Below are 24,307 nucleotides of genomic sequence, written 5' to 3'. Positions count from 1 at the left end.
AGGACCAAAGTCCATTTCTCTAGCTGACTGTGGGAGCTCACTGTTCAGCCAGCCTAGCTGAATGACAAATACCAGGCTCAGTGAGTGACCGAGCAAAACAGCAGAGTCCGAATCTCATTTCCCAGAATACAATGCACATCTGCATGTACAACACCCCATTACACACAGGCAGTAAGGTCCAAGAGACTGAGGGCAATACTGCTGCCATCTCTGTCCTCTCCCACAGCATATCCACACACACACAAATAGATATGATGGAGAGAGAGAGAGAGAGAGAGAGAGAGAGAGAGAGAGAGAGAGAGAGAGAGAGAGAGAGAGAGAGAGAGAGAGAGAGAGAGAGAGAGAATATGAATGAATGAATATGTGTGTGTGTGTTTCAAGACAAGGTTTCTCTGTATAGCCCTGTCTGTTCTGGAACTGGCTCTGTAGACCAGGCTGGCCTCGAACTCAGAAATTCGCCTGCCTCTGCCTCCCGAGTGCTGGGATCAAAGGCGTGCGCCACCACTGCCTGGCTGAGTTTATATTTCTAAAGATCAAAGATCATCCTTTCTGGACCACAGCACACTGTTTGTCAGAATTATTAAAATATATGGAAAAATTATTGAAAATGTTCTTAAAATTCAAGAGTGGATAACATTAAAACAATGGTGAAATAACTGAACTTAAAAAGACTATAAAAAGAGTATCTCTGGCATCCAGCCAAATATACTAAAACTTAACAGAAAAATAACGCTGATGTTCTAAAACAATTACTCAGGGTCCTTTATCTCCAGACTTAGCCACAGGTCCAAGTTATCCAGGAAAAACTGTTTTATACAAATGCCTCAATCGTTCCTTGTCACCGCTGTCTACACAACACTATATAGTAAGTATTCACAACACATGCAGATGCTGGGCACTGGTTCCTTACAAACACCATAGCATCTGACTGCAGGACAGTGTATCTGGGGACTGTGGAACCCGCCCCCTCAGATGCTAAGGGGTGATCATGCTTGGCCACTTATATGCACTTGCTATGGCTGCACATTTTTCCTTCATCTTGTCAATCATCATGTAAGTTTTAGAAATTTTGTAAAACATTAGGCATTACATCAGAGCAGTTTACTGACCATGGTAATGCCATTTCCATCTGCTGATCATCATCAGCCTGTGATACAAACATCTCACACCTACAGGGAAGGAAACACACAAAGCCCCCGCCGTGGAGGCAGGCCAGCACTGTGCACACAACACAGGCAACACAACCCTCAGGAAGCGTTCACCGAAGCTTCAGTGCTAAGACTCCAAAGAGTCTCCACCAGAACCATGTCTGTATTAAGACATTTTTTGAATCTTTCTGCATTATTACCATGTAAGCAGGGACTCTAAAGAGAAAACATTCCTCCCTCTTTTTGGAAGAAACAAAAATAAAATGTTACCTTTTTGTATCAGTGCACTTCAATGTATGAATTGGAGGTGATAATTCTTTTAGAAGGCGCATTCTTTTCCACACCAAATTGGACCATATATATTATCAAATGATTCTACCACCATAGTTATGGGAGAGTGCTTTAAAATTATACATCAAAGAAATAGTTCTGCTAAAATCCCTCTTAATGGGAACTGCATTAGCCAGAGCTGCTGTCAAGTAACAGCCTAGCGGAAAGAAGAAGCGGAAAGAAGCACTCATCTTTACAGAGACTGACTTACTCGGAAAGAGGCCTGCGGACTGGAGACTACTACAGACACCTTAGTAGACTAAATGTGAGACTACAGTGTAGGTGCCACGTTCAGAAACGTAGCCTGTTATCATTGCCATAACAACGATCTTTCCACAAAGGAGAAGGAGAAGGAGCTGTCACTGCGAGTGGGTCTGAGGGTGGTGTGCTATTAAACAGGAGCACAGACGCTGCACCTAATTCCCCACTTTGAAGTGATTTATTTTAGAAATATCTTAAGTTCTAGAACCAATGCTAAAACAAAGACTCAACAAAACAAAATGAACTTACTTTGTTGTAAAATAAATGTAAGAGTTTGACTTTAAAACAAGGATACTTGGGATGCTCAACAAAAAAAGCCAGAGACACATCTCTGTGAGGTTTCCCTCAACCAGGAGATCTCCCCGGTGAGTAAGTGTCCTCTTGTGGCAGGGCACAGTCCTCATGAAAACCTGAAGAGTCCTATAATAAAGAGCCCTTACTGGACTTTGCTGAGCTCTGATTTTCTCCAACTCCGGGACATAGCCTTTCTGGGGCACTTTACTTACTTAATCCTTAGTATTTAGTTTATTTAATCCTCACTGCAACTCTAAAAGATAGCCACTACTGCTGTCCTATGTTATAGTTGTTGACAGGCTGGGGTGTAAAACCAGAATACTCCACCAGCTTTTCCTCGCTCTCTAGGCTGCCAGAGATGTAAGAGCTATGAAAACCCAAGGACCTGATGCTCTATAGAATTCCTATAATGTTGACATATGATAATTTGTATTTATACAAGTGTGTATATGGGAAGGGGTAATTTCATGAGAACAGTATAAAGAGATGCAGGCCAGTGACATGCTCAGCAGGTAAAGGTGGCCAAGGCTGACAACCTAATTCAAAAACAGTGCCCACATATGGTAGAAGAGAACTGACCCTTCAACATGGCACTCTGACCCCCAAATGCACACTGTGACACATTCGTGGCCATATACATATGGACACTAAATAAATGTAATTTTTAAAATTTAAAGACTAAAGAAATAGAAAAAAAAGTCTCTAAAGTTGGCTATGTTTTGCTATAGGATTTTTTTCCTTTTTAAAAACTGTGCACGGCTACCTAGCATTTATTAGGTGTTGTCTATAGGCCAGGCTAGTGCTAGTTTCCCAAGGTTAGCCCAGCAGACTCCCAGAGCCCTATCCCTTTAAAATCACACCTGTGTACACATGAAGGAGCTAGATGCTGAACCACCTTTATTACGTCTGTGAAGGTCACTCATGTGAAGGTGAGATGTCAGTGGTTTGCAAGCATAAGGCCAAAACCATTTTCCAAGGATGGACACAATGTCATTTTCCATTTCACTGTGATTTTTGCACTGTCAGGAGAGAAAGACGGCAGTGAAGCTCCGACCACTGGGCACAAACCAAGGCAATAGGTGGGTTACTCCCACTGCTGTACTTTCTACAATGCTTTAGAAAACCAGTTTCACCAGGTGTGCTCCTCATGCAGCACAGAATGCACTAACTAAATAAACTCTAAGCTCTCGGACACAGGTTGCAGCAATGTGTTTGTACCACTCAATACAATGGTTACTCAGACAATGACATTTCCCTAGGTTTTTGAATAATTTGCACCACCTCCTTGATCTCACAGAACACTTGAATACTTGAAAGAACTACCTGACTGCAGTTTTGTGGCTGCTCAGATTTGGAGCCGTGTTTGGCAGACATTTCCTTACAATAAATACACTGTGTGTGTTGCTCCTGACAACAAACTTGAAAGGCATGCTGCGGGACTCCTGTGGCCGTGTGAGGACAGCTTTATTTATGTGGGCTCTGAGGATACAAGGCACATCATCAGGCTTGCACAAGGGATCTGTGGTCCCTGTCGCTCTGCCGCTCCCCCCCCCCCACGCTCCCTACCCCTGCCCCCATCCAGATGCTTAGGTTAAAACTTAGCATGGATTCAGTGCAGACCAAAAGGAGGGTTCCTGAAAGCCCTGGAAAGGAGACCGCTCCTGCTTCCAGAAAAGTGTCCAAAGGCCAGCCCCTCTCCTGAGCAGCAGGATGTGGATGTGAAGTCTGGAACTACAGCAATGTCTGACCCCAGAGGAGAGCCAGAGCAGAGGCAGGGGACGCCAGGACCCAGCGGAGCAGCTGAACCGAGTGGCACTCTGTCTCTGCACCACACAGGCAGCATAGCTCAGACGGCTGACCCCACTCTCGACTGGGGAGTCTACTATTTCCAACAGGAAGAGCTTGAAGATCAAACATTAGGCCTCGGTAAACTAAAACCTCACAAGTGAGTACGGAGGTAACCCTTGGAACACCGAAGGACGAAGCCCGTCCCGTGCATACCTTCTCGGTGTTCTTGTATCGCTCCCATTTTTTCAGCATTTTCAGCCACTTGGAAGTCCTTTCGATTTCCAGTTGCTTTTGCTAAAAGGAAATTCAAATCTAATGTTACGGTTTGAAGTTTCTTTACATATAAATCACAATGTAACAAAAGCAAAGAAAATGTTTCTGAAGTTACACTGTACCAGAGAACAAATGCCTTACCTAACTTGTTTATAAGCTGGATGATATGAGACTACCATCGACTGCAGTGGAAAGCTGAAGTTATGAATCATACATAATGCCTCATGTGCGTGAGGACACAGCGAAAGGGCCTGTTTGTGGTTTCTAGTATTTTAAAGACAATCAGAAAAACTCTATGTATACTACAAAAAAAATTTAAAGGAAAAATCTGAAGTATTCTGCAAAGCAACAAAAAGCCCTATAAATTTCAATTCTCTTTTATTTAATGTTACTAAATTCTAGCAAGTGTTTTTGATGACTAAGTTGGGATTTTTTTCTTTTTTGGGCATTCAATTTAGTAACTGTGTAATTAATATGTAACTAGCTTTGTGGTAGAGAAACAATGTACAAAAGTAAGTCACAGTTGTCACCCTGAGGCTCCTCACATGCTAACACAGGGAGACACATGCCAAGGCAGGGCCTGACAGGAAATATAGCTGGTGGCAAGATCACGTGGAAAAGTTATCAAGGACCCCAACTGAGGAGATCAAAGATTATGATGGGCTTTGTCTGGTGATGTGGGACTGATACATATGTTTCCAATACCACGAGGCACTATCTAGGGAGCTAGCACAAGTTCCCAAGAGCTTTACTAAGGAACAAGACTACCATGGGGATACACAGGCAAGTTACTGCAGAAAGTGCTTCGTTCCTCTCTTTCTGGGTTCCAGGAAGGGAAATACTTTTCCTCTAAGTATTTAGGCCTGGGAGTGTAATAATTATGTGATAAAAGCAATAAAAAGAGCAACCCACCCAGGAAGTCAACAGCTCTACAGATCAGCTTAGTCTGGGTGTATGCTCCTGTCAGCCTCCCAGGCAGGCCTGCAAGTGAGGCTGCAGATAGAAAGCCTGAAGGGCAAGTCTCAAGGGCAGAGGCACTCAGGGCAGGCAGGCTCGCCTGTGCTCTGTGGTCACCCTCTTCTGTGTCCAGCTGCCATCCTATCTTCTAACAAGCAGTCCTGTTCCCTGGATAAAAACTATGGCTCCTCACTGACTGGCCTCACTCCAGCCTCAAACAGGCAGGCAGTACCCTCCCCGGCAGATGGCACACCCACCACCAATAATTTTAGATCTGAAAAGCATACATTCCCCAAGGAAAATCCTGAATTTAGGAAAAGATTCTCACCAATGAGAATGCTTTTATAGAGCTTACCTTTAGGTATATTCATAAAACTCTGTAATTACTTTCAAACTCTTTAAAGTTTTTATGAGTTTTTATAATAAAAAATATCACTTGTGAGCAAAAGATGTTAATTCCCTTTTTCAAAAGGCTAAACAGTCCTTATTGTATTATCAGTAATGAAATGATACAGATGGGTCCAGAAATACATTTAATTTTACAACTCAGTGGGGCACTGAAATCTAATTAATGTTTTACTAATGTGACTTTAGAGAGGCCAAGCTGTAAAGAACCAGAGACTGCTCCGTGTCGCCAATGCTGTGGTAGTGTCACTCCACATCCTCCTCCTGACCCCCTGAAGCAGAACCCCTTCTGTACCAACAGCAAAACATCCAAGTAACACAAGCCAGCAAAAATGACCACACACTCAGCCAGGAGGCCCTCCAACTTTCACTTTTATTACTATGAATTACCAATAAATCACTTCAGGAAGTAGTCATTCTTTTTTAAGATACATTTTGTATATTAATGTTTGCCACAAATTAGTTTAAATGTTATGTATCCTGAAGGAATAAGACATATACACACTGTTTTCAGAACCATTAAGCATGCTTTTCTTTCTTCTATTCATATAAGAAATTACACCAGGGCTGGAGAGATGGCTCAGCAGTTAAGAGCACTGGCTGCTCTTCCAGAGGTCCCAAATTCAATTCCCAGCAACCACATGGTGGCTCACAACCATCTGTAATGGGATCTAATGCCTTTTTCTGGCACATCTAAAGACAGCTACAGTGTGCTCATATTCATAAAATTAATAAATAATTGTTCTTCAAAAAAGAAAAAGAAAAGAAATTATAGCTTGGATAATCTGTAGTGTAAGAGTTTAGACTTCTATGTTAGTTGAGCGCTACAGAGAGTGCTGACTCGGCAATACCATCATTGCGACTACAGCAGACCTGAATGCCCATCAAAGTAACCCTCTCCACCCATCAGTAATTCAAAGTCAAAACCCACTTTTTTCCCAAATACACTGAAGCTGGCTGTCCTAACAGACATTTTTGAAGAAATAACGGAAACCATATTTGACAACTGTGAACTTAAATGTTAGCATTTTGTCTAAGCCCCAGCCTGGTTACCTGACAACTGCCTGACTCACTCACTATAAAGGGGCCGCTTGCCCCTCATCTCTCTCTTGTTCTTGCTCTTGCCTTCCTGCTCCCGCTCTCTCCCCATTCCCCTCCCCCTTCTCTCTCCATGTGCTCATGGCCGGCCTCTACTTTTCTCTTCCTCATCATCTTCCTTTTCCTTCCTTCCTTCCTTCCTTCCTTCCTTCCTTCCTTCCTTCCTTCCTTCCTCCCTCCCTCCCTTCTTCACTTCCCCTTCTCCCTGCCTTTCTCTCAACTCCCTTCCCCATGGCCTGAATAAACTCTATTCTATACTATACCATAGTGTGGCTGGTCCCTCAGGGGGAAGGAATGCCTAGGCATGGGCCCAGAGGCACTCCCTTCCCCTACACCTGACTACACACCTCCATAGAACATATCCGCCCCCCCCCCTTTATCTTCTTATAAACACTTCATTAAGTGCCCCAGGAAAACAGGCTACAGAGCATCAGTAAGTCATGGATTCATTTACAACAAACTAAAAGTAGAATACTGACCACAGCTATGTTATAGACCCTCCATTAACAGTCCTCTGCTATGGAGTTTAGACAACTTTCCGGTCGGTGATCACCTGGAGTGCTCAAGAGATTCTCAGACCCAAGGAGGGCAAGGACTCTCTGTCCCTCGGTTCCCATGCATATGGATTCCATTGGATCTAGTAAGTGCAGCACTTCTGTGAGTTGCGCCAGCAACCCCAAACAGTCATGTGAACCTTTGATTTGGGCTCGAGATGCCTAACAATGGGCACATGGAACCTGAAGAGGCCACCTCCTGCAGCCAGGCAGGGCCCCAGCAGAGGGATAAGGATACCAACTCACCCATTAAAATCTCTACCCAAAATTTGTCCTGTCTAAAAGAAATGCAAGGACAAAGATGAAGGAGAAACAGAAGGAATGACCAACCATTTAACTGCCCCAACTTGAGACCCACCCCATGGGCAAGCACCATCCCTGACACTATTAATGATACTCTGTTATGCTTACAGACAGGAGCCTAGCATAACTGCCCTCTGAGAGCCCCCCCCCCCAGCAGCTGACTGAAACAGATGCAGATAGATCCCCACAGCCAAACATAGGACAGAGGTCAGGGACCCTTATGAAAAAGGAGGACTGAAAGCCCTGAAAGGGATAGGAACCCCAACAGAGTCAACTAACCCGGACCCAAGGAAGATCTAAGAGACTGAGCCACCAACCAAAGAGCATACCCAGGCTGGAATGGGGCCCCCAGTACATTGTAGCAAAGGACCACCTTGTGCTGTGTCAGTGGGAAAGGACGCCTAACCCAGAGACTTGATGCCCCAGGGGAGGGAAATACCCAGGGGCAGTTATCCAGGGGCCACCCTCTCAGAAGTAAAAGGGAAGGGGTGAGGTGAGGTGAGGGACTCTGTGAGGGGGAGAGGACTGAGAGGGGCAGCATTTGGGATACAAATAATTAATTAAGAAATTCAGCTGGGCTCTCAATCTGCTAAGCTGCAGGTCTGTAACAACTGTCCACTGAGGAGAAACTCCAACATCTGAGGTGCTCCATACTGTGTAAAGTATGACAGTAGTACACATTTTGCCCCCCCCCCCATGTCTTACAGTAAGGACATGTGAGTAAACGCTGCTGGGAGTCGCCCATGGCTGGATCTCACCAGCAGAGGTCAGGAGAGGATAAGAAGTACAGGAAACCTTGCCACTGCAATGTGTGGTCACTTATCAGTAAGCCTTGATGCTGGGGAAACCGAAGGTGTTCTTTTAGAAGAAATAAAGGAGGACTGGTCAGATGGTGGAGGGTAAAACACTGGCCAGCCACCACGCATGACTGGAGCCTGACCTTCAGGACCCCCACGGTGAAGGAAGAAGAGGACCAACCGCTCCCTGTAAACTGTCCTCTGACCTCCACATGCCCACCACAGTAGCACATGTGCACATATGCATGTGTATGCACACACAAATAAAATAAAAAATTTAAAAATGGAAGGCTTTCATATTTTATATATTATGCAAAATACTGTACTGCATTTCATAGATTTAGCTATGAAAATTCATAGTTTTATATACCCTTTCTTCCTTATTAAAAACATCAATAAGCTCAAGGAAATAATATAATCCATTATTAATATTGTTCTCTACAGGATAAATATGAGTGTGCTTGTTTATTTGTTTAAGTGCCTATTTGGGGGAACCCAAATTATTTTGCAAACATCATATCAATCCTTTTATGAGGGAGTATTACTGTCCCTATTTAAATGGGGAACACCTATAAAATACCAGATGGGCAGAGCCACGATTACCTGACGAGACAGACGTCAGTGCACGAGACTTCCTAAGCACCAATCGCAGCCTCTGCTGCCCACTCTGCAGAGTGGACACTTCAGCAGGGCAACAATTCGTCCTGATCTAACTCAATGAAAACAGACAGATAAATCTTCATCATGTGTCCAGCAATGGTGGCGCTCGGCCACTATGTATAGGCAGACACTATAGAATGCTAGTTTCTAACCTTAGACTACTTTGCCTGAGTCTGTATCAGGCCACAGACCTGGTAAAATAACAGGCAGAGTCAGAGCCACAGGTCACCAAGCCTTACAACCTGAGTTCAATCCCCAGTGCCCATCTGGTGGAAGGAGAGAACCAACTCTGACATGTATGCTGTGAATACACCACACACACACACACACACACACACACACACACACACACACACACACGCAAGCATGCACAGGTGTATTCACAACAAATGCAGGAAAAAATATTCGAGAGAGCCATCTAATAAACACATGCAGTGTGTGAAAGAACAAAGCACCGGAGCCCTCTGCCCCCCGGGAAAGGGCTGATAAGTAACTATACAAACATGCCCTCATTTTAATAGTGTAAGATTCGGAGGATTTCACAGCGCAGTCCTGGTGGCCTAGAACTCTCTATGAAGACCAGGATGCTCTCAAACTCTAATACTTCTGCCTTTCAAGGATAGGATGTGGGATGTGAATACCAGACAGGCATATGGATGCTAAGATTTAATGAGCTCAAACCCTGGGAGTTGTAGAATTGAGAATGGCAGTAGTAGAGCCATTCTGGACCTGCCTCTACCTGCTCTGAAACAGGTAGCCCTGACACCCCACTGAGGACATGAACACTAGATCGCTAGCATAAACGCCTGGAGTTCTCCATGCTAATGAAGTACCTAGATAGCCCCCCTCCCATCCCGCCCTGCCCTGCAGAGTTCAACAAACTTCTCTTCCTAGAAATTCCTTCCCGAAAAAGGTATTTAATTCCTGGTTCACCCAGAATAAAGTGTGTGCATTCACATCCACCATCAAATAAACCAGTATGAACAAGTGGATCTCTGCAAGAAAGGCCTTCATCTTAAAGAGGCCCACCTAGAACTCCTGAAGAAGGCCTTCTCTCCTCCAGCCCTCCATACTCTTGACACTCACTCAGAATCAAACCAGGCTCCATCCATCCTGGGCTCCGCTTTCCCCTCCCTGCCTGGCAAACAGATGCCCAGAAGGAAGGGTAGACCTGTGGATCCCGGTTCCCTCTCTCGGTGCTAGGTGTATCCGGATGGATGGTGCTAGGGTAAGCAGAGAGGAAACCAGAAACCACTGTGGACTCCCTGCTTTGGATTTTGCCCTGCCTTCTCTGGAAGGCCTACAGGCTGTGCTCTGGGCACCCCCCAGAGAAACGGGGCATGGTAGGACACTCAAGTGCTTAGATTAAAGGCATTTTAAATAAATTATTAAGGAATACATAGATTACTTTATAGTGATTCCCAATTCTATTAAGACTTTAAACAAGATATTAATTAATTAAAGACATACTTGCACTGGGAAAGAATTTTATTATACAATTGAGTCTTATAAAAAAATTAAGCAAGCTTAATTTTCAAGTGTGTACCCTATGCTAATCTGTCTTACATTTCTTTTTTATTGGCATATTTCTTGACCAATCTATTTACTAGCTGGAAGACTCTAAGGATTTTTCAACCAAAAGATTACAAATAGTGAAGGAAGAGAGAGAGGTCAATACTAGGTTAATACATTTTTATTTTGCCAAATCAATTTAGCTTTGTTTAAAAACAAACAATTTCAAGTCTCTTCTCCCTAACCTTTCAAATGTAGGATACTACAACAACTGCAGACTCTCTGCAGCTTCTAAGTCAACATGCATAATGTTATAATGAAGGATAACAGACTAGTGTGAGAAACAAAGGGAGAGATACTTGACATAAGTCACACACAAATGGGCCGTGTACAACAGAAAAAAGGAAAACAACATGAGAGGAGGGGGAGGGGAGTGGGAGTGGGGAAGAAAATTAACACCAAGGGGTAGAAGTTTCCAATATTAGTTTAGATGACCAAGGACAGTCACATTCTATACGTGACACTTGGATAACTTCTTGGAGAATGTAAAAGGGCTGAGCCTCCTCACAGCTACTATGAGGGCAACAAAACCCCACTTGAGAAGAAGCCAGTGGGAATGCCTTGCAAAGGGACTCTGGTTCACGCTCACACTCAGGAGACACCGGAGCTGAAAGAATGGAGGTCATACAAGGGCAGAGAGTAAGCCACCTCCACGCTCTGAGGATCATTCGTAATCCTTGGCTTTACTGTGGATGGAACAGGTTCTGATCAGAAAGTGTCGTGTTCACTGACCAGTAAGACTAAAAGAAGGGATAAAGACTAAGGCAGGAAGACAGGACGCTCCAGAGGAGAGCAGAGGGGACAGGGGAACACAAGCGGGGAAGGCGCCTGGAGGCAGAGCTCACAGCTCTGGCTAAGAGATGAGATGGCGTCAGAAAGGTTCAGACTCAGACAACTGAGATGACTGTGGACTGGAGTCTGGGGGAAGGAGCCAATCTGAGGACCAGTATTAGGCCAAGGAAAAGGTCGACATTCAAGTATGTTTTTTGTGACACGGAGGGCAGGAGAGAGGGAGGGAGAGAAGGATAGAGGGAGGGAGGGAAACTACTGTAAGGTGTTACAATAAAATTTGAGCTGAAAGGAAAGATGGAGGTGAGGAAGGGGTCCTGTGGTGGTATCCGTGGGTCAGGGTTAGTAATGTCAGGGTACAAGAAGTGACAGGCAGAGGCTTGTTGCTCAGCTATACGGCTGTTAAAAGGCCTGTCAAAGCCTCTTGGCTACGGCTATTACCAGGGAACCCAGCAACCTATCAGCTGCCTGAAAGAGGTGTTCACGGGTGTTCTTCATAGACGGAAAATAACAAGTCTGTTCACATCATAAGGTTTTACTACAGTTTTGATTTTCAGAAAATTTTGATCTTAGAAATCTTCCTTAAAATATTTTTTTAATTACATCTTCAATTTCATCTGCAATGTCTGAAGCTCAGCTCTCACCCTCAGTAGAACACACACAAACAAAATACCTTCACTTTCATCCTCCCATTCATTTTAGGAGAGAAGGGGGAAGAGTAAGGAAATTCTAAGCAACTGAAACTTCCCATCCCTACTTCTCATGCACAGCCAGGAGGAGAACCAGCTCCTCACTAAGTAGAGTGAAGAAATGTTTAAAGAAAAGCAGACAGGGTTACTGTGTCACTTGTCCAAGTCCTTGGAATGCTAACGTAGTTAACTGACTACAGGAAATGCTTCAGTCATTACTTGGGGGAAGTCGGACAGTTGCTTCCTCAGAGCTATGGGCCTACAGCAGTGCTTTAGTATCCAGAGGGCTCATCAGGGTGCTTGGGGTGCTGTACTCCTAATAACTCACTGCTGTACCCAGAGTACTGTAGCTGTTGGACCTCCCTCGGAAGCTTCCTTTCTACAGTGGAAGGTGATAAACAGAGACTCACAACTGTTCGAGGTGTAGAGAATAGGAATTATGCCCTAAATGGAACATCTATCCCACATCCTCTCCTCCAAGGCTCAGAGATACGATGATGGAAGAGTGTAAGAGCCAGAGACGGTGGGTATTATAAGGAAATGATTTTCTAACACAGCAGAGCAGCTGTACACATACACAGCAGTTGTGACAGCATGCATGAGATGTGCACAGGTCAAGCCAGACAAAATCCCAGCATGGAGAGGGAGGTGGGTAAGAAGTCGCACCCAGTTGCTAGCTAGGAAGCTATTGGCAGCTGATAGCTGTTGGGAGGGGGAAAGACCATTTTCTTTAAGGGTTGACCACTCTCCAATAAAGACCACACATCCAAGAGTATGCAGGCAGCCAAAATTTGATGGGTTTAAAAACAAAAAGGACTCAAAAGCTGAGTGGGCAGGGAAGGAGGGAGAAGTGACCAAAACACACCGTGTGGGCAGCTCAAAGAACTAGCAAACGCTGAGGGAAACTAGCCAAACAAAAACCATCACCAGTGCACAGGCCTACTCGATGCAGATGGACGGACAGATGGACGGATGAAAGTTCTGCCACAGAGAGGCAGTTTCATACAGGTAGAACCTGAAGCTGGGGCTAAACATTTTAGAGTTCTATCCTTTTTCTTACTTTTAAAGAAAAATGAGAATTTCATAAATCCTCCTAAACCCATTTCATGCTTCTTTTAGTTACTTTCTTAAGAGTGATACCATTATGGTCAAATTCTGACAATGCCAGCCGCATACAATACAGCACTCAAAAATGACAAAGGCAGATTCTATTCCCTGAGGCAATTCATCAATAACTACAAATAAACAAAGAGCCACACTTACCCGATCCGCCGCTGCATTATGGTATGGGAGCTCCTCCTCACTGCAGAGAATAACAACAGACACGGAATGGTTGAGACCAGAGCAGAGTCTTAGCGACTGCATCCTATGTCATTCCTGACTCTAGAGGGATGTGTGCTTCATGTGTCCACTCCACCAGATTCAACAGAAAATCCACCTGATCTATTGTCACAGCATGCCTCATTTAAACAGGGCAGTCACTAGCCTACAGGGAACAAATCAAGTCTGTCTCACTACAGCACCCCACCTCACAAAAGTCATGGATCGCGAGCTCCCATACTCAACAGTTCTACTATGGCAGCCAGTTCTGTTGGAGAACAATCCCTAGACCACGGTTCAGTCACTGCAAACAGTAAATGTTTTAGGCTCTGTGAATCACAGTCTTTCTCACAGCTACTTCACCTCTGCTGTGCTGGGGTGCCAGTCCTCACACATTAGGTAAAGGAAGCTCCAACACAACTTCTACCAAGCCAAGTGGCAAGCTAGACACTAAAATTAGCAGAAAGAAAAGAACTGGAGCCAGGCCTGGAGGGCCAGGACCTAAACCCCAGCTAATCAACAACTGCCTGGGTTATCAGTGAGCTCAAAGCCTATATGGGCAACTTAGTGAGATCCTGTCTTGAAATAAAAATATAAAGTCAGAGTTGGAAGTGCAGAAGAGATGGCTCAGCTTGTAAAGTGCTTGCTACACAAGAAAGAAGACCAGAGTTCAATCCTTAGCAACTGCCAACACACACAAAGGTATGGGGACATTCACTGGGAAGGCAGAGGCAGATCTCTGGGGCTCACTGGCCGGCCAGCCTAGTCTAACTGGCTGGTTACAAGGTCCAATGAGAAACCTACATTGAAGAAAAAAATAATGGCTTCTAAGAAACATCCAAGTTTACCTCTGGCTTCTACATGAAAATACACACATGTGAACATGTATACACATGAACTCATATACGTGACTGAGTGTGTGCATCACTTACACAGACAAGCACACACACATGCTGAAGATGTAAAGCAATGGTAGGGTAGGGTATGCTTTTGGCATGACTGGAGCCTTAGGTTTAATTCCCAATATCAAAAAAGAAGAGAAAAGAGAAAAAAAATTGGCTTCCAATGGGCTAGTGAATTTAATGTTAAGTATCCTGAGACTTTTAGATGAAGTGTCAGTAATAAATGAAGCACTGCATATAGACAAAACTGATCTCGGCACTCTCTCGACAGTATGCATGTTCTGACAACAACGTGTGCATATTCTTGCTTCTGTTTTCTCTTGAGATCAAGGGGCACCACTTTTAAGAACATGACAGATTATTCCCAAGCCTAGTATTTCCTATGTCATTCTTTGTTTCTCTGAAGAGCCCTTACATGAACCATTTAATCACAGCAATGAAACTGACAAAAGTGGTATAAAGCCAGAAGAGGACTTAGTGAGAAAACCCAAATCCCTCTTCTGATAGATAAGAAAATAAACATTTTCATTGAGTCACTTAACCTAACACAGAAATGTTCTCTACAACATAACCCAGTGCATTTACATCCATGTAGCTATGCTGGGGTGTACACAGAAAAAGGACAGAAGATGAGACCACAGTTTCAGAAAAAACAGAAATTCTAAGGATGGAGTACAGTCTTCAGACCTCAAAGATGGACGACAACAGGAGTGGGTCCTCTCAATAGCTTATGCTTACAACCTCCCAAACAGAACCTGTTGTGTACACACTGACCTTTACAGACCTTGTCCTCAATCCCTGCGCAGGCATATGCTGAGGCTCACAGCCATCCGAGGTCAGAGAACACCAAACAGATCTATACTAAAAGGCATGTCTGCTTACGCCGGTAATCTGTATCTTTCTTTTCTTTTTTTCTCCTCCCCACCACCTATTTTTTCCAAGACAAGTCTTCTCTGCATAGCCCTGGATGTCCTGGAACTTTCTCTGTATACCAGAGATCTGCCTGCCTCCCCCTTCCAAGTGCTGGGAATAAATGTGTGAGCCACCAACATGGCTCTAATAGTCTGTATCTCTGAATCTCCCTCAGGCAGAAGAAAGGAAAGAGCACCGTCAGAATACACAGATGAGTATCCTTCCTGGTCAGCAAACCGTGGGTCATGGGTCAAATCTTGTTTGCTGTCTGTTTTCATAAATAACGTTTTACTGGAACACTGTCATTCTTACTCATTTAGATACTGTCTGGGGCAGAGTCACTGTGACAAAGACACATGGTCCACAAATGCAGAACCATTTAGTATCTGGCTCTTGCTAACAAATGACCACTATCTATCCCTTGCTTTAGAGAATTGGACTGAGAAGGCACAAGTGGACTGCTCAGAGACAACACTCAGCTGACAAGTGTTGAGGTTTGGTCACTTGCTATGTATTATAAGGCTAAACACTGGCCCCCAAAGCCTGGTTTCCCCCAGGGATGAGAGAATCTGCAGGTAGACTCGAATGAATGCTAAGTAACCTTGCTGCCCCAAATAAAACTACCTACAGCCTAGAGTTGGGCAGGAGATGGGGGCTGGGGAGGGTACCCTGGAGAAGATGCCGAGGGTCAGTGGGTTAGGTAAGTCATGACAACATGGCTAGGAGGGCTGGCCAACTGGAGTTAAGAGCAGCCTAAATAGAGCATGGCAAGTTCTAATTTGGGGCTATTGATGGGGAGTAGATTCTAATAGCTTAGAGGGTAGATAATCTGCCCAGCTCTAGTGCTGATTAAGGCTTATTATCAATATAAAGGTCGTGTGTTTTTGATCTGGGAACTGGATGATAAAAGGTGGGAATGAAGCTCCCATTAGAGATTAAATACTTTCTACAACAGACAAGCTGCTCCTTCTGATTAACGGTTGAGTAAAGCAGCAGTCATCAGGAAGAAGACAAAGGCTTTGGTTGGCATGCTTCTCCCCTGGACTGGGCGCCATGGACTGCTGAGGATGAGTCCCATCTCCCAACAATTAATGTGGCATCTTTTTAAAATGTCAAATAAACACTCACTTGGAAACACACTTTGTTAAAATAGTTTAAATCAGTTAAGTTGGATATATTGATATGGTTCATTTTTGGTTTTGAAGCAAATTTTATTTAAGTTTAGAGTCAACCTTGTTAAAATCTACTTCTAAAATTGGTAAGAGCTCTGCCACCTTTCTAATCAAAACGGATAGTGTTGAAAGCAAGAGCACCTTCACTCACTGCCTCTTACAGACCTATATAGGCTGACTCCACTGCCTTTTATAAATACAGAAGTTTAGATAAGTAGTTGAACATCTGATGCTTGGTGTTATCTGACCTCCTCTATTTTTGGTACAGTTTCCTTTTAATTCTCTCTTCTATTAAAAACTTGTGACCCCAAAACAGTATTTATCATTACACAAATACCAGACATTCTTTTGTCCAGAAGACTGTGGTAGCTACTTTTTGCTAAACATTTATCCAACCTCTGAAGCAAGCTCCACTCTTCCAGTGTGCGGCTGTAACTCTAGCACAAGCTGGTCTGGCAACAGCTTTTACACTCATTGTCAACTGTGTTATCAAATCAAGTCAATCTTATACTGTGCTAATTTTTGTCATCACTTTATATATCATAGCAATCTTAGTTAATATCATCGAGTATTCAGCATATCCCAGCAAGGCAATGAATTTAAAATCTAATCTCAATTGCAGCAGCAATCCAACCTTACACATAGCTAAGACGGGAGAAGTGCTCTTTTGATCAAGGCATGGCAGAAAGTAGTATCTCAATGCTCACACTAAAAACTTCATCCGAAGGTACGATAGAGTCCTATCTACTGTGGCAAGCAATAACAGCCATCAGCAGCAATCTGGAGAAAGCTTTACTACAAGTAGACACTGGAACAGACACCAGCTACTAAAGCTGCGCATCAATCACACCGGAATCCTCTCCTCTCCAGCACTGCTTTCATTTGTGCTTCTGTTTGGGGACTCTAGTATAAAAAAAAGTTGGGTTTTTTTTTTTTGTTGTTGTTGTTGTTTTGGTTTTTCGAGACAGGGTTTCTCTGTGTAGCTCTGACTGTCCTGGAACTCACTCTGTAGACCAGGCTGGCCTCAAACTTAGAAATCCCCCTGCCTCTGCCTCCTGAGTGCTGGGATTAAAGGCGTGGGCCACCATGCCCGGTCTTGTTGGTGGTTTTTTTGTTTGTTTGTTTGGGTTTTTTTTGATAAAAAAAGGTTTTAGGAGCTAGTGTGACATCAGGAGAACTGGTACCTGCCAGTTCATTTTGCTCTTAGTAAGTATGTTATAGAAGCCGCCATTTCAGTCTCCTGTGCAGGCATGTCACAGCTCTCAGCCTGTATCACTCTCATTAAAACAAAGGAAGCAGCGCAGTAGGCAACAGTAGCAGCATGGTCTACCCTAGACCCTAGCCTAGGAGCTGACCTGTCAATCAACTCAAGGCAACTTGAGCGCTCCAGCTTCACCCTCTAGAACCCAGAGAATGAGTAAATGCTTAGAACAGTGTCTGGCATGCACTGAGTATTTACGAATGATAGTGACTAAGAATATCAAGGTAAGTTAGTGGATGACTTTCCCCACTACAGCCAACTAGACCTCAGCCCAACTTAAAAAAAAAATTAAAATTAAAACAAAACAACAAACAAAATAAACTACAACTTTTTAACTGACAGATACAAGTTTGGATCTTGGGCAAGAACTTGTCTGTAAGACTTAAATTTGTTCCAACTGACAAGAAAGAAAGTTTAGGTAACTAATACACCCTTTTGGAAAGTAGGCGTTTTCCTAATGTATTTCATACTATTTGCACTACACAATTTTTAAAAACATATAATTATGTGAATGGAATGGTCAAAATGAACTGGGTTGCATCCCATCTTCTGAATCAAAATCGAGGACAGAATCTAGAAATCTTTTTTTCAACTTTTCTAATATGCAGACCAAACTTATGACATACTGAGCTTAAGAGTCTTTCTCCTCAGATTGTCATCCTTCAAAACAGGATTCAACCCGGGTCTGTACTTGACTACGACAACTGTCCATGGGTTCTCACCACAGTTGTAACAGTTCAATGACAAGAGGAGGGAGAAGGAGAGAAAAAGGAGGAAGAGGAAGAGGAGGAGAGGGAGGTAGAAGAAAACAAAGGAAATAAAAACAAAGAAGGCAGGGAATTGCGGACAGTGGCGGGATCCTAGGTTCTGCTGTCCTCCGGGGAAGGTCAAAGGCTCAGACAGCGCCACACAGGCACCAGCTCTACACATAAAAAGAGCTTTGTAAAATACTCCCACATCTGAGTTCTTCAAAGCCTCAGCACACAGCATACACGGTAACTCTGAGTCTTTTCTCTAGATGAAGTATGAACTCACTGGAGTATCACTCACTAGAAGCTGGCTAGCGGGCAAAATGAACACACACAATTCAGACAGCGCTAGGACCTAAAACACCAGATGGACATCAGTTTGTGGGATAGCTTTATGAGTCAAATCTTTTAACTGAATTACCACTACCTCGCTCAAGTCTCTACAAAACATAGGATAGATAAAGTTAATCTTGAGGAGCAAGACCATGACTACATTTATAACTATAAGGAAGATTCATTTGGCATTTTTTTCATTGCTCAATTTTAGGTTGCACAACACTCATTTTTTAATTGCTAGTTATTTTTAAAATTCATCCATATAAAATTAAATGTTTTAAAATATTTTAAAAATATAAATGTTATCCATGTGCACTTAACTGTTAAATTATTAATATAACTCACTTATGCACTGATTGTACCCTTTATAAAACATGAAGGCAGTACAGATTATATTCTTAACTATAGCTCAATTTACCCACGGAAGATAAACTAGATCACTCCTGGAATCTTAGAAAAAAAAATCTACTAAATTTAATAACAGACAACTAAAGAAAGATTATAACTAAAAAAAAAAAAAAAAAAAAAAAAAAAAGACAGCTTTCAATCTGTGTGACTTACTGTAAAAAGCCAAATCTATCGGTGACTTTGTAAACAAGATAATCGGCGTCTTCCCAGGGCTCGATCTCTGCACCTTCCCGTCCCTGAAACAGAGGTGACAAGGGGAGTTTACAATGCCGAGGAACGTGCTTCTAGTGAGAAAGAGCAAACACGTGGACAGTTTTTACCCCCACTATTCCTGGCAGTGTCATTATTGCCCCTTACCAAGAGCTGACATACGTACTTCTCTATCAAAGGTGTCCTGAGGGAAATCACTGGGGACAGAAAGCTACTGCACGAGAAACCGAGAAACCTTGAGTTCTACAATGAACTCTGTAGAGCAGGCCTTTCAGGTAGATTTATCAGAAAAGGTGATGCAGTTCTGTCCCTCCTTTGCTTGCTTTCCCAGCTGCATCAGCCCTCAATCTATTCTTGTTGCTAAAGCAAAACACTGGCTTCCAAATGGGTGTGGTAGCACATGCATTGAATGCCAGTACTTCAGGCACAGAGGCAAGCAGAGCTCTCTGAGTTCCAGGCTTGCTAGAGCTACACAGCAAGCTTCCCCGCCCTTTCTCCCTCTCAAAACAGGTAAGGTGTCAGGCCCGAGAGCACTCATCGGGCTGCAGTACTCAACACTACTGCAAGCACTACTTGGCAATGGCCCTCGACCTCGCTGGTCTCCCCACTTGTATAGCTCGTCCTCTGCTGATCCCTGACAGTTCTCTTCAAGCCCTTGACCTCTCTGTATGATCGCTTTGTCATAGATGACCCTTAACTGCTGCCATGCCCACACTCTAAGCCCTTTCGGTACCATCTACCCATGGGTAATACTGATGAATTTAGGATTCCTAAAAGCAATGTCAACCCTTCACATTTTAGACTTGTGGACACTTCCATCCAAGTCTATTTCATAATGTCTGCTCCTGTTTTCCCTCCAGTAGACTACAGCTATCCTAAGGGCAAGGACTGTCAGAAACCATTTCTGTATCACATATTTAAAGTTTCCCTAGTCCTAACTTTGGCCAACTATATACAGGTGGGTGGCTGGGTAGTGGAAAGGTGTCTGCAGGGGCGTAAGCAGTGCTACTGGCTCCCCGTCCATTAGCTATGCAGCTAGCTAAGTTGTGGGGGCTTTTCATGGGTGATACCAACAGCTAACACAGCACTGGGACTCTGGGAACGTGACTGAACACTGCCGCTGTGCTTCCCTAGAGGAAGGGCACAGGCCAGATGGCTGTAATTTCACGTTCCTATTATGCCTACAAAATATCAAAAGAGATGTATGACTATGTTCAGGTGCTGGAGACGTAGCTGAGACCTGCAAACAAACGTTATAACTTATTAAAGGAGAAATAAATAAGGAGACACATGTTGATAACAAATTATTGGTAATCCTTTACATCAAAACCAAGAACGATTCTATGCTGGGTAATACAAAGGAAGAGAGGGGGGTGGGGAGGGTGCTTTAGGTGAGAAAGGAGATGGGTAAAACTGAGAGGAAGGGAAGTTTGTAAAGGGCACAAGAGAGAGGTGTGCTGGCTAGCTCTCTTAGGATCAGGAGATGCTCTGCAGGCTACTGAGGAAGAAGTAGTCTGAGCCAGCTGTGAGCCCTGTGAGCTTTTGACCAATCTTGCAAGATGTGCTCATGAGCGCTGTGAGGAAGCCTTGGCCTCCACGTGCAGGACACACGCCATCCCTGAGGTTGAGTGAAGCCAGGAGCTCAAGGCAGGAATCTAGAGGCAGGAATCGTGAAAGAAAGCTGCTTGCTGACAGGCCTCCTGGCTTAACTATTTTTATATAGCTAGGACTACCACCTGAGGAATGGTACCTGCGACAGCAGGGTGGACCCTCCTGCATCACTAACAATCAAATAGACTCACAGACATGCTCACAGCCTAACCTATACATTTCTCAAGGAAGGCTTCTCTTCTCAGATAACTCTGGACTGTGTCAAGTTGACCACTAAAGCTAACCAAGACAAGGACACGTCACAGTGGGAAACGCATGCCTGGTGAAGTAAATCTAAGACTACACAACTGGGGAGCCATGTGCCCCAGGGTGAACCTACACCACCCCGCTGCCCTCTAAAGACACATCTCTCTCCCCAGATGAGCAAAGCTTCCAGTTCTCATCAGAGAAGTTCTCTGTGCAGCAGACAGCTATTAGCATAGGACCTCACTATGGGTCAAAGGCAGAGAGTGAGCGTCTGAGAGTGCTCTATCTACCATGAATGGGCTCTCTCTCTATGTTATACCTCTTCTCCTCCAAGGCTCAAGAACACTGTGGAAGAAGGACAAAAGGCTGTTAGAGTCAGAGGCCAAGGAGGAAGAGGATAAAACAGTGTCTTCTGGGTGTACTCAGGAGCTCGCAGCAGTGGTGCTGCCCGCACAGTATCCATGCAGTCAGCATTGCAGCATGCAGGAGGGAGTGGGTCCTAAGCCCCTACCCTGAGCTGAGGAACTACTGCCAGGTACTGACAGACAAGTGATGCGAGGAGGAGAGGACTCGGACTCTTCTAGGGGCATGGTCTCTAGTGAGAGAAACACATCCTGCCAAGGCTGCACACACCCATGTGCATGTATGAGCAGCACAAACTGGACTTGGTGGGTAAGAAATGGAAAGGAAAAGGGAAAGGGAAAGGGAAAAGGAAAGGGAGAAAGTAAGCTACTTGAGAGTAGGAAAAAGAGGTGCGGAGTGGATGTGGGAGGAGCTAGGAGGAATAGGGGTGAATATGAACAAAATACATTATATGCAGGTACAAGATTCTCAAAAAACAAAAATATTAGAAAATTAAAAAATAAATCTCATTGTGACACATGGGTAAAATGCTAGTTAAAATTGATTTTATATGAAACATAAATACAAGAATCTGAGATTTACAGTAAATTCACAGACCACAAATAGAGTACTCATATAAGATTATTTAGTTCTATATATTTATATACTCAAGTATTTATTAAGTAGCTGCTATGAGTCAAAAATTGTTCCAGGTATTTAGTTTAGAGGAATAAATCAAACAAAATTTAACCCAAAAAGTTTCTATTCTAGAAGAGCAGATAACAAGCAAAATATATCAAAACCTGGAGTAACTGGTATTCGGCTGACGATAAACAGAGCAGCTGCAGATCACGTTCAGAAAGGGAGATCCGCAGAACCATGTCAAGGAGGTGGGCAATAGGGTCCCTGCAAACCCAGGACACAAGTACTCCAGGACAGAAGCAGCCAGTGCCCAGACACGGAAGCAGAGCGGGCCAACTCGGCAGAAAGCAGCAGGGCGGGGGGGGGGGGCGGCCAGCAAAAAGGAAGGAGGGAAGGAGGGAGGGAGGAGAAATAAAGAGTTGAACTCTATGTTCTCACAAAGACAACAAACTTCCTGTGATTTCAGCTTTCCAAAAAGCAAGTCCCTTTCTATTTATATGAATTTTTTAATAAACACACTTAAAGAATAAATATAGATACTCACTCTGTCATATTTAGCAACTATTTCAGCTCGTTCTTGAGCAAGTTTGAGTGCTACATCCTGGTCAGAATCTGTGGAGAGATCAAATTTAGATGGGCTGTTATCCCAAGTATAATAAAAGTTAGTCATAAAACTAATAGAACATAAAAGCAATATGGCCTACAACGAAAAAGTAATAAAATCAAAATGACTTTTTAGGTGCGGTTTTAGAATACTAACTGATCCATCATGTCCAACACTATGTATAAAGTCAAAGAGTGTGAATTTAGTTATACAGCACAGGCTTCAGGAATCTAAGCCCTTGCTGTAGTCGTAATTTCAATGAGATGTGCCTCCCTCACCTACACACACCTCCCAAGTCCATGTTTGAGTATCTGGTCTTGATCTGGTTGTATTATTTTGGGAGACTATGGAAGTTTTGGGACACAGAACCTTGACTGGTAGATAGGGGTCGGGGGGCAAAGGCAGGCCTTGATCATAGAGCCCAGCCTTGTCACTTCTCTCTGCTTGCTCGTTTAGCACCACTTGAGAGGACTCAGCAACACGTTCCTATCGTCCTGCCTCCCTAGCCAGTCACATGAAACCATAAGCCAAAACAAGCATGTCTTTCCTTGGCTGTGTCTGTTACCAGTATAACAGTTGGCCACAGCGACTAGGAAAGTCATGGATACAGCACTCAAAGATCAACTTTGTGTTGTGATAATCTTTTTGTACACTGTGTGAAGATGTTTCTCTGTCCTTGCTCACCTGCCCAAGACACATTCTGATTGGTTTAATAAAGAGTTGAACGGTCAATAGATAGACAGGAAAGGATAGGCAGGGCATCCAGCAGAGATAGGAACTCTGGGAAAGAATCAGAGAGAGAAGATTTGCCAGTAAGACATGGAGGAAGAGACGAGTGCTGGGACTGAGGCGAGGTAGTGAGCCACATGGCAGAACGTAGATTAGTATAAAAAGGTTAATTTAAACTAAGAGTTAGTTGGGAACAAGCCTAAGCTTTCTGAATTAATAAAAGGTCTCCGTGTCATTAATTTAGGAACTGAGCCAGGCATAGAAAGGCCTTGTAGCTATACTTTGAATTAAGAATTTCATAGAATAGGAAATAGAAACTGAAATGGTAAAAACATGGAGGATTTAACTGGGAAGTGGAAAGCAGGGCAAAGCAGGGGGAGAGAAAGGAAGGAAGGATAAATAACACTAAGGATGCTGAAAGGGTCACACAGAATAATACTTTATGTTTGCTTAAAAATAAGAGATGTATATGTTGTCCTAGTTTGCTCTCTACTGCTGTGACAAAACACTCTGACTCAAAACAAGTTAGGGAGTATGTTTTTTGTTGTTGTTGCTGTTGTTGTCTTGTCATCTTGACACAAACTACAAACTAAAGAGGAAATCTCAACTGAGAAAAGCCTCCATCTGCTTAGTTCACATATCTCTGCAGCAATTTCTCAATTAATGATTGATATTGGAGGGACGAGGTCCACTGTGGGCAGTGCTGCCACTAGACAGGTTGTATAAGAAAGCCTGCTGAAGTAGCCACAGAGAGGGCACCAGTTAGCAGCACTCCTCCATGGTCTCTGCTTCAGCTCCTGCCCTTATCTCCCTCCCTGATGGACTGTGACATCAAAATATAAGTCAAACAGCACTTTCCTCCACACGCTGGCTTTGATCTGTGTACTATCAAATAGGTGATGGGAGGAAGGGCAGGAGGGAGGGAGGGAGGGAGGGAGGGAGGGA

General features: G+C 43.7%; 1 protein-coding gene across 2 annotated transcripts in view; it reads right to left on the bottom strand.

The window, feature by feature from the left end:
• The window catches only part of Usp6nl (USP6 N-terminal like), a 123,336-nt gene that overhangs the window by 34,299 nt on the left and 64,730 nt on the right, over positions 1–24,307 (bottom strand). Inside the window, exons 3-6 of one of the 2 annotated variants that reach the window (XM_021215332.1) lie at positions 22,574–22,641; positions 19,132–19,214; positions 13,182–13,221; positions 4,035–4,115 (exon numbers count right to left, since the gene is read on the bottom strand). In XM_021215332.1, coding sequence (XP_021070991.1) covers positions 4,035–4,115; positions 13,182–13,221; positions 19,132–19,214; positions 22,574–22,641 — 272 coding nt within the window. Of the gene's footprint in view, positions 1–4,034; positions 4,116–13,181; positions 13,222–19,131; positions 19,215–22,573; positions 22,642–24,307 lie in introns of those variants that run through there. The other variant, XM_029547427.1, reaches the window with a different exon arrangement.

The sequence above is a fragment of the Mus pahari genome, chromosome 16 (assembly GCF_900095145.1).
Source record: "Mus pahari chromosome 16, PAHARI_EIJ_v1.1, whole genome shotgun sequence".
In the NCBI taxonomy this organism is placed as follows: domain Eukaryota; kingdom Metazoa; phylum Chordata; class Mammalia; order Rodentia; family Muridae; genus Mus; species Mus pahari.
Note: the sequence above shows the minus strand (reverse complement) of the source record. Positions and strands in the feature narration are given on the sequence as shown.